Source organism: Scyliorhinus canicula, chromosome 1, assembly GCF_902713615.1.
Source record: "Scyliorhinus canicula chromosome 1, sScyCan1.1, whole genome shotgun sequence".
NCBI classification, from domain to species: Eukaryota; Metazoa; Chordata; class Chondrichthyes; order Carcharhiniformes; family Scyliorhinidae; genus Scyliorhinus; species Scyliorhinus canicula.
Window position 1 is genome coordinate 191918332 of NC_052146.1, and position 9026 is coordinate 191927357.

Below are 9026 nucleotides of genomic sequence, written 5' to 3' on the forward strand. Positions count from 1 at the left end.
GGCCCACCGATCGGTGGGCACCGATCGCAGGCCAGACCCCTTTTGAGCGCCCCTCCCCCCAGCGTTCCCGCGCTGATCCCACCGGCACCGACCAGGTGTGGATGGCGCCGGCGGGTACCTGTCGTGTTGGGCAGGCCGCTCGGCCCATCTGGCCGGAGAATCACCGCTCGCCTGTTACAAACGGCGAGCAGCGATTCTCCCAGCGGCCAGCCGTGAATCTCGCCGCGCCGGTTTGGGGGGGGGTGGGAGAATCGCGTGCGGGTGCCGAGGCAGCGTGGCGGGACTCGCTCGGCGCCCCAGCGATTCTCCCACCCGACGGGGAGTGGGGGGGGGAGAATTCCGCCCCATATGCCTACAAAGATACCAATCAAATTGGCTGATCAGGAATTAACTAACAGGGGAACACTGAATTAGTAACTTGCTCAATTTTTTATTATGGTTATTTAAAATTCATCATAACTTACTTCCTGATGTGACTATGTCTTTTTATGATGCTTTAGCATGGCAGATGTGGAATTCCAACAGTCTTGATACAAAGATATGCAGAAGACATCGGATATACTGCAGAGCATGTGGCCATGGCAATGGAGCTCGTGAGAGTTAAACAACTCCGCAAGCAGCATCGAATGGCAGTGAGTGTTTTAATTGATAAATTGAATTTCATGTCAGTAAAAATTGTAGCCCCCCTCCTCCCCCCCCCCCCCCCCCCCCCCCAACTCCAGTCGGCCCATCGGCACCGTTGCCCTGTCGCCCAGTTCTATTTATTCACATAATTTGCTATTGTTCAAAAAAATATATTTTATTGAGGCATTTATATTTTCGCACAACAAACAATCACAAATCAAAACAAACCAGCAGGGCTGCATTTTTAAAGAAAAAAATCCACGAAATACCCCACCAAGTATTCTCCTTTTTATTACTGTACTTTCTTTTGCTGCGCCCTGATAAATGAATTATGAGCAGGAGTAGATCATTCAGCCATTTCCACCTACTCCACCATTCAATATGATCACGGCTGATCTGAACAAGGCCTCTACTATCCTCCCTACCCCTGATGGAACTTTAACTCCCTTGTCAGTCAAGAACCTATCTAACTCGGGCATAAAAATATTCAGTGACTCCGACTCCACTGCTCTCTGGGGAAGGGAATGGGTCATCAGCAGCTTATCAAACTTTCCCAGCAATAATCTCATTGATGCTTTATTTGGGCAGCCTTGGTTCAAACATGGACAAAAGAGCTGAATGAGAGTGTCAGTCCTTGACATCAAGGCAGCATTTGACGGAGTATGGCATCAAGGAGCCATAGCAAAACTGGAATCAATGAGAACCGGGGAAAACTCTCTGCTGGTTGGAGTCATATTTGATACAAGTTAATCATCTCAATTCCAGAACATTACTCGGTCGTATCCTAGGCCCAACCATCTTCAGTTTCTTCATTAATTACCTTCCTTCCATCATAAAGTCAGAAGTACGGATGTTCATGACTCCTCAAACACTGAAGCAATCCATATCCAAATGTAGCAAGACCTGAACAATATCCAGGCTCGTGCTGACAAATGGCAAGTAACAATCATACCACATAAGTGCCAAGCAATGACCATCTCAAACAAGAGAAAATCTGACCATCAACCCTTGACATTCAATGGCATTACCCTCACTGAATCCTGGGGGTTACCATTGACCGGATAGTGAACTTGACTATCCATATAAATACTGTGGCCACAGGAGCAGGTCAAACGCTAAGTATCCTACAGAGAATAACTCTTTTGACTCGCCAAAGCCTGTCCACCATTAAAGAACAAGTCCGGGGTTTGATGGCATACTTCCCACTGGATGAGTGCACTTCCAATAACACTCAAAAACTGCTCAGGGGCAGCAGGGTAGCATGGTGGTTAGCATAAATGCTTCACAGCTCCAGGATCCCAGGTTCGATTCCCGGCTGGGTCACTGTCTGTGTGGAGTCTGCACGTCCTCCCCCTGTGTGCGTGGGTTTCCTCCGGGTGCTCCGGTTTCCTCCCACAGTCCAAAGATGTGCGGGTTAGGTGGATTGGCCATGCTAAATTGCCCGTAGTGTCCTAATAAAAGTAAGGTTAAGGGGGGGGGGGGTTGTTGGGTTACGGGTATAGGGTGGATACGTGGGTTTGAGTAGGGTGATCATGGCTCGGCACAACATTGAGGGCCGAAGGGCCTGTTCTGTGCTGTACTGTTCTATGTTCTATGTTCTAAGGTCTACACCATCCAGGACAAAAAGCAGCCCACTTGATTGGCATCCCATTCACAAACATTCACTCGCTCTAACACTGAAGCACAGTGACAGCAGTGCATACTATCCGCAAGATGCACTGCATGAACTTACCAAGCCACCACAGAGAGCACCTTTAAAACTCACAACCACTAGCATCTAGGACGAGGGCAGCAGAACACCACCACCTGGAAGTTCCCCTCCAAGCCATACGCCATTCATCTTGGAAATATACCGCTACTCCACCACTGACACACAGTGTGTGCCTTCTGTAAGATACATTGCAGGAACATTGAGGGAGATGGCGGTGTAGTGGTACTCTCACTGGACTAGTAATCCAGACATCCAGGGTAATGCTCTGGGGACCCGGATTCAAATCCCAACACAGCAGATGGTGAAATTTGAATCCAAGAAAAGCTGGAATTAAAAGTCTAATGATGACAATTTAACCAATATTGGTTGTTGTAAATTCCCATCTGGTTCACTAATAGTAGTAATAACCTTTATTAGTGTCACGAGTAGGATTACATTAACACTGTAATGAAGTTACTATGAAAATCCCTATGTCACCACACTCCGACGCCTGTTCAGGTATGCTGAGGGAGAATTCAGAATGTCCAATTCACCTAACAAGCATGTCTTTCGGAACTTGTGGGAGGAAACCGGAGCACCCAGAGGAAACCCATGCACACACTGGTAGAACGCGCAGACTCTGCACAGACAGTGACCCAAGCCGGGAATCGAACCTGGGTCCCTGGCGGCAATGTGAAGCAACAGTGTTAACCACTGTGTTACCGTGTCACCGTCCCTAGAAATTTTCTTTCCTTAGCTGGTCTGGCCTAAATGTGATTCCAGGTCCACAGCAATGTGGTTGATTCTTGAATGCCCTCTGAAATGGCCGAACAAGCCACTCAGTTCAAGGGCAATTGGAAATGGGCAATAAGCGCTGGGCCTTCCAATGATGCCGACATCCCACAAATTAATTTTTATAAACGAGGATCCTTAGACAATACCTTCCAAACCACGACTGCTACCGTCTAGAAGGACAGCAGACGTGTGGCAACACCACCTCCTGGAAGTTCACCCTTTAAAGCCACCATTCTGGCTTGCAAAGCACTTGAACAGCACTGGGGATGTATCTACTGCAGCAGTTGAAGGAGACTGCTCACCACCACCGTCTCGAGGGCTATTAGAGATGGACAAAAAATGTTGGTCGAGTCAGCAACACCCACATCCCATGAATGAATTTTCAAAAATAGAAGTGATCACACTGTGGCAAGTTTACATTGGTCCTGACCAATTGTATCTGTTCGTGGGATGTGACCATGGCTGGCTAGGCCTAGTTGTCTTTGAGAAGGTGGTGGTGAGCTGCCGCCGCCTTGAATGATATGCAGACGTAGGAATTTGTAATTGAAATGTATAGAGGTAAGAACAGAATTAGTTACCTTAAAACAAGAACAGAAATATATCTATCCATCCTGGTCCGTGCATCCCTTGGTGACAAGTCATTGAATAAACTTTCTGAAATGTTAGCTACTTACTCTGGCCTAGAGACATCATCCAGAGTTATTAACTTGCTGTTTCTTTATATGATGTTTAGATTCCAAGTTCCTGCGACAAGATGAGCAGAAAAACTACAGCCCTAGAAATATCAAATGAGTCTTCAAGGAGCTGATCTTCATAGGACAGCCTGTATGTCATTCCGTGCCCCACAATTCACACAGCACTCTGCATCAGATAAAGGCTTCATTTAGAAAGCAAATTTTGACCGTTGGAATTAAAAGCTAGCGTATCACCAGAGTAGCCATTACGTGAAAACAGACGTGCAGTGGGTGTCCTTCGTTCTTTCATTCTGTATCTGTTAATAGACGTTGTACTGCAGGAGCTGTTAATAAAGCAGCGGTACAAATTTCAAACAGTAAGCAAAGGAAGCAGGGTGAAATTGAACATATGGCTGTAAACTTGTTTGAGGTGGGTGGGTTGTTCTTCAGGCTGGCCAACGGCTCCTGGGTAGCTGCGTAGGCAGGGCTTCCATCCAGCTCATGGCACTGCGGCAGTTTAGCTCTGACTGGGTTACAAGCAACTGAAATTAGCCACTGCTGTTTCAGAATATCACTTCCAGTTTTTGAGTCCTGTGTCAAGATTGTACAAAACAGTACTTGAACTGCAAATCAGGTCCATTCTAGACCCATGCTCAGTGAGGAGATCCCGCTCACTGTCCATTCGAGACCCATACTCGGACTGCGAAGATCCCTTGCATTGTCCACTCTAGACCCATACTCAATCTATGAAGGCCCCTCGCACTCCTTGGATTATTATCTGACAGTATTTGCTTTGCTTTTCTCAGCAAACATTATAACTTCACAGTATCCTCGAAGTGAAAATGTGTCATAATGCTAAAATTTAAAATATATCCATTTAATATTTAGTGATGGTACAAAGTTGTCAGGTGTTCTGGTCAGTTTTGGGCCTGTCTGTATCACGTCACTACTCTGTATCGTATGTTGCCTTATAATTACAGTGGAACTTGGATCCCATAAAGTAGAAAAGGAATTAGGATGATCCAGAAATAATTCTTTACATTCTGATATATTATTCTCATAATATATGTATATTTCAGATCATCAGATCAAGGAGTAGTTTATTTTGTAGAATCCTAGAAATTACAGTTACAGCAGGAGCATTTTTACTTCCATGTCTGTGCCAGCTGTTCAACTGGAGCTTCATCTTGCTATTGTCTCCCAATCCTTTCCTCATTATCCTTGACCCCAAAATTCCAAGAATCTCACTCTGCCTCCTGCTGGCCAAGGAGAAAAATCCTGGGCTGGATTCTCCGTTCCTGAGTCTAAGTGCTGACGCCAGCAGAGGATCCGTAGAGTTCCACGTCCGATAAACCGGCGCCACACCAGCACGGATTCCGCTACCGGTGGGGGCTAGCACTGGCGCCGCGTGGAACACCAGCAGAACACACGGAAAACGTTGTGGGAATCGCCGGGTCCGTGATGGACATGCGCAGGGCTGACCAGCTGCAGCCGCGCGTAGACTACACACCCCCCACACACCGATCGCGGCCGAAAAGATGGCACTGGTTGTGCTGGACCGTGTCCCCGTCCACCCCGACCCCACAGCCCACCTCCAGGCCACCCCCAAATACTCCAGCAGCCCTGACAGAAGCCTCCCAGCCAGCGGTGTAAATGTCGGCAAAAGCTGGCGGTGTTGGACACTGCCCGTATGCCCTCTCTCCGCAGACACCACACCAGGACCACGCCATCCAGAACTCTGCCCATCGGAGGCTGAGCATTGCAGGTTGGCCTGCTAATGAGTTGCAAATGCAGTTGCAACTACGCGGGGCATGCGTCGCAATGATGGCATTTTCTAGGAGGCGGAGTATCGTGATTCGGCGCCTGCCGCGATTTTGGCATCGGAAGCTATTCTCCGCCTGATCGCGTGCCCCGATTTCAGGGTCAGCCAACGGTGTCCCACCCCTCTATCTTCTTTACCTTTGGCTCTGGGGTCGTGGCAAGTTTTGGAACATGTTCCATTAGGCCTTACGCAAGGCACAAGGGAGAGTCATTCCCATAGCGTCAGCAGAGACGTGTCAGGCCGGACCCTGCCAATGCCCCTCCTCCCTCCCCCTCACCCTGATCCCAAGCCTTGATGAAGCCTCCACTGACCAGAATCTCTGCCTATTGCACATTCCAGCAGAAGCAGGTTCTGCCCCTAGTCCCAGTCTCCTTCCTGCCCACCGCCACCCCCTCCCAATCCAAATTTCATTTTCCCGTCTACAAGCCTGGCTGTCCCAGAATTTCAGGGCCCAGATGTCCAACTGCTCTAACAAAATTTATTGCACAATGTACAAGAATTCCATATAACTAACTCCAATTCTTTTGTTGTTGCATCATATTTCCACCACATTGGCATTTTAACAATACTGCAAGCTCTTTTGTGATGGACAGGGTGTTTTTTTTTAATATAAGCTTCTGATACTCCTTTTGGCTTTGATGTTACTTAGGAATTGGATAGTGCGTCTCGGGACATCTGGTCAAAGTCCAAAACCCATTATAAATGTTGACAGTAAATTTTAAATATTGAAAAGCAGCACAAAATTAAACTGATGCACTTTGTGTATTTGAGAATATTTAAGTAACTTATTATATGTTTCCTTAACAATGTAAGTAACTATAACATACCGGTAACAAAACATTCTTATAAAGTGTAGTCAATCAAAAGTGTACCTTGCGTGTAACGCAAGGTATGTATGTGTAAATATTCTTACCTGTTCCATTTAGCAGAATAATATTGAAATTTTTTCAATAAAGTAACAATTGGATGAAATTCTTGATTTTCCTTTAAAGGCAAGTGTAATTACCCATTTCTGGTCAAATCCAACAAGATTATAACAACTTATTCATTGCACCTTCACTGGAGCATTAACAAAACATGAAACTGCACCAGATGTGCAGATATGAGAGAAGATGACTGCAACCTTGATCGAAGAGGTAGGTTTATAGTAGCACCACAAAGGAGGGAAGTGGAGAGGTTTAGAGGGGCAAATTCACCTTGGTAGCTGAATGCACAGTGACTAGCGCTGGGGCAATTAAAATTGAGGATGCTCAGGAGAGCAGAGAATTGGAGGAGTGCAGCTATGTCTTCATTGTGCATGGGGGTTGCGGCTAGTGGACTCAGGCCGGACCCTGCCAATGCACCCCTCACCCTGATCCCAAGGGTACTGTGAGCACCTCTTGGAGGTAGGGAAGGTGAGGCCATAAAGGGATTTGATTTGAAAGCTAGGATATGAATTTTAAACATGGCGGAGCTGGCTGAATGGGACTTGGTGCCAATTAGTGTATGAAGAGCAGGTTCTTGAATCATTTCAAATACACACAGGACCATATTTGTGATTTCTTGGTGTTTTTCCTGGCAAAATACTGGCCACTCATAACACAGCTACAATTTTTTTTAAAGAAATATTTTTTATTCTTTTTCACATTTCCTCCCAAATTTACACCCACCAACAATAATCAGTAACAAATATGTCAATCCCCATATGAATAACAACGATCCCATCCTCCCACCAAACCCCAAACATTAGTCCGCATGTTCACACAAACAAATGACAAAAAGGAATTGGGGATCACCCATAGTCGCCATTAACATACACAGTCCCACTTCCCCCCAACCCTCCCACCCACCTGCCCCAACTAATGTTTGATGTTATCCAGTTCTTGAAAGTGCATAATGAATAACGCCCATGAATTGTAGAACCCCTCCATCCTTTTCCTCAGTTCAAACTTAACCTTCCCAAGAGTCAAGAATTCCAACAGGTCACCCCGCCATGCCAGGGCACAGGGTTGGAGAGGCTGCTCTCCATCCCAACAGGATCTGCCCTTGGGCGATCAACGAGGCAAAGGCTACAACATCTGCCTCCGCACCCATTTCCAACCCTGGCTGGTCCGACACCCTGAATATGGCCTCCCGGGGGCCCGGGTCCAGTTTCACGTGCACCACTATAGAAATTACCCTAAAAACCTCCTTCCAGTAATCCTCTAGCTTTGGACAGAACCAAAACATATGAACATGATTGGTGCCCAACCGACCCCCCCCCCCCCCCCCCCCCCCCCCACCCCCAACGTTCGCTCACATCTACTCCTTCAACGAATCGGCTCATCCTCGCCCTCATGAGATGTGCTCTATATACCACCTTCAGCTGTATCAGCCCCAACCTCGCGCACGAGGTGGAGGCATTTGCTCTCCAGAGCACCTCACACCAGAACTCCTCCTCCATATCCTCTCCCAACTCTTCCTCCCACTTTGCTTTGATCCCTTCCAGTGGTGCCTTCTCTTCCAAAATAGCTCCGTAAACCGCCAACACTACCCCCTTCTCCAGTTTCCCTGTCATCAGCACCTCCTCCAGCAATGTGGAAGCCAGCTCCACCGGGAAGCTCTGTATCTCCTTTCTGACAAAATCCCGAACCTGCATGTATCTAAACATTTCCCCCTCCTCCAGCCCATACTTCGCTTCCAGCTCCTTCAATCCTGCAAACCGACTCCTAAAAACAAAACTTTTAGTGTCTTAAATCTCCTTCTCTCATTTCCGAAAATTTCCATCCCACTTCCCTGGCTAAAATCTGTGGTTCCCCCGAATCGGCATTTCCCTTGACCCTGCCCCCAACCCGAAGTGTTGGCGAAACTGCCTCCAAATTCTCAATGAAGCTATTATTACCGGGCTCCCTGAGTATTTCCCCGGGGCCATCGGGAGCGGCGCTGTTGCTAGTGCTTTCAATCCCGACCCCCTGCACAAACTCTCCTCCATTCTGACCCATTAGGAATCAACCCCTCTGACCCAGCTCCGCACCTTCTCCACATTCGCCGCCCAGTAGTAATACATCAGGTTCGGGAGACCCAAACGCCCTGCCTGCCTTCCCCTCTGTAGCAGCATCTTTCTAACTCTGGCCACCTTCCCTCCCCATATGAACAAAGTAATCCTTTCCTCAATCTCTCTGAAAAAAGCCTTTGACAGGAAAATCGGCAGACATTGAAAATAAACAGAAATCATGGCAACACGTTCATTTTAACCGCCTGTACCCGACCCGCCAGTGACGGAGGGAAACCATCCCACCTTGCCAGATCACGAAACTAGAAACGTTGTACCTACGGAGCCCCCCCACCCCCAGGCCATCTGCACCCCCAGGTATCTAAAGTGAATCCCTGCCCTATGGAATGGCAGCCCCCACTCCCCGGCCGAGACACCACAAAATATTCACTCTTGTCTAGATTTAGTTTG

General features: G+C 47.5%; 1 protein-coding gene across 6 annotated transcripts in view; it reads left to right on the forward strand.

Annotated features, from left to right (window-relative positions):
• The window catches only part of sash1a (SAM and SH3 domain containing 1a), a 194808-nt gene extending 188231 nt beyond the window's left edge, over positions 1–6577 (forward strand). For all 6 annotated transcript variants that reach the window (XM_038805204.1, XM_038805214.1, XM_038805233.1 and 3 more), the window contains 2 exons: positions 501–632; positions 3843–6577. In XM_038805204.1, coding sequence (XP_038661132.1) covers positions 501–632; positions 3843–3917 — 207 coding nt within the window. In that variant the 3' untranslated portion in view covers positions 3918–6577. The remainder of the gene's footprint in view (positions 1–500; positions 633–3842) is intronic.
• Positions 6578–9026: the final 2449 nt, after the last annotated feature.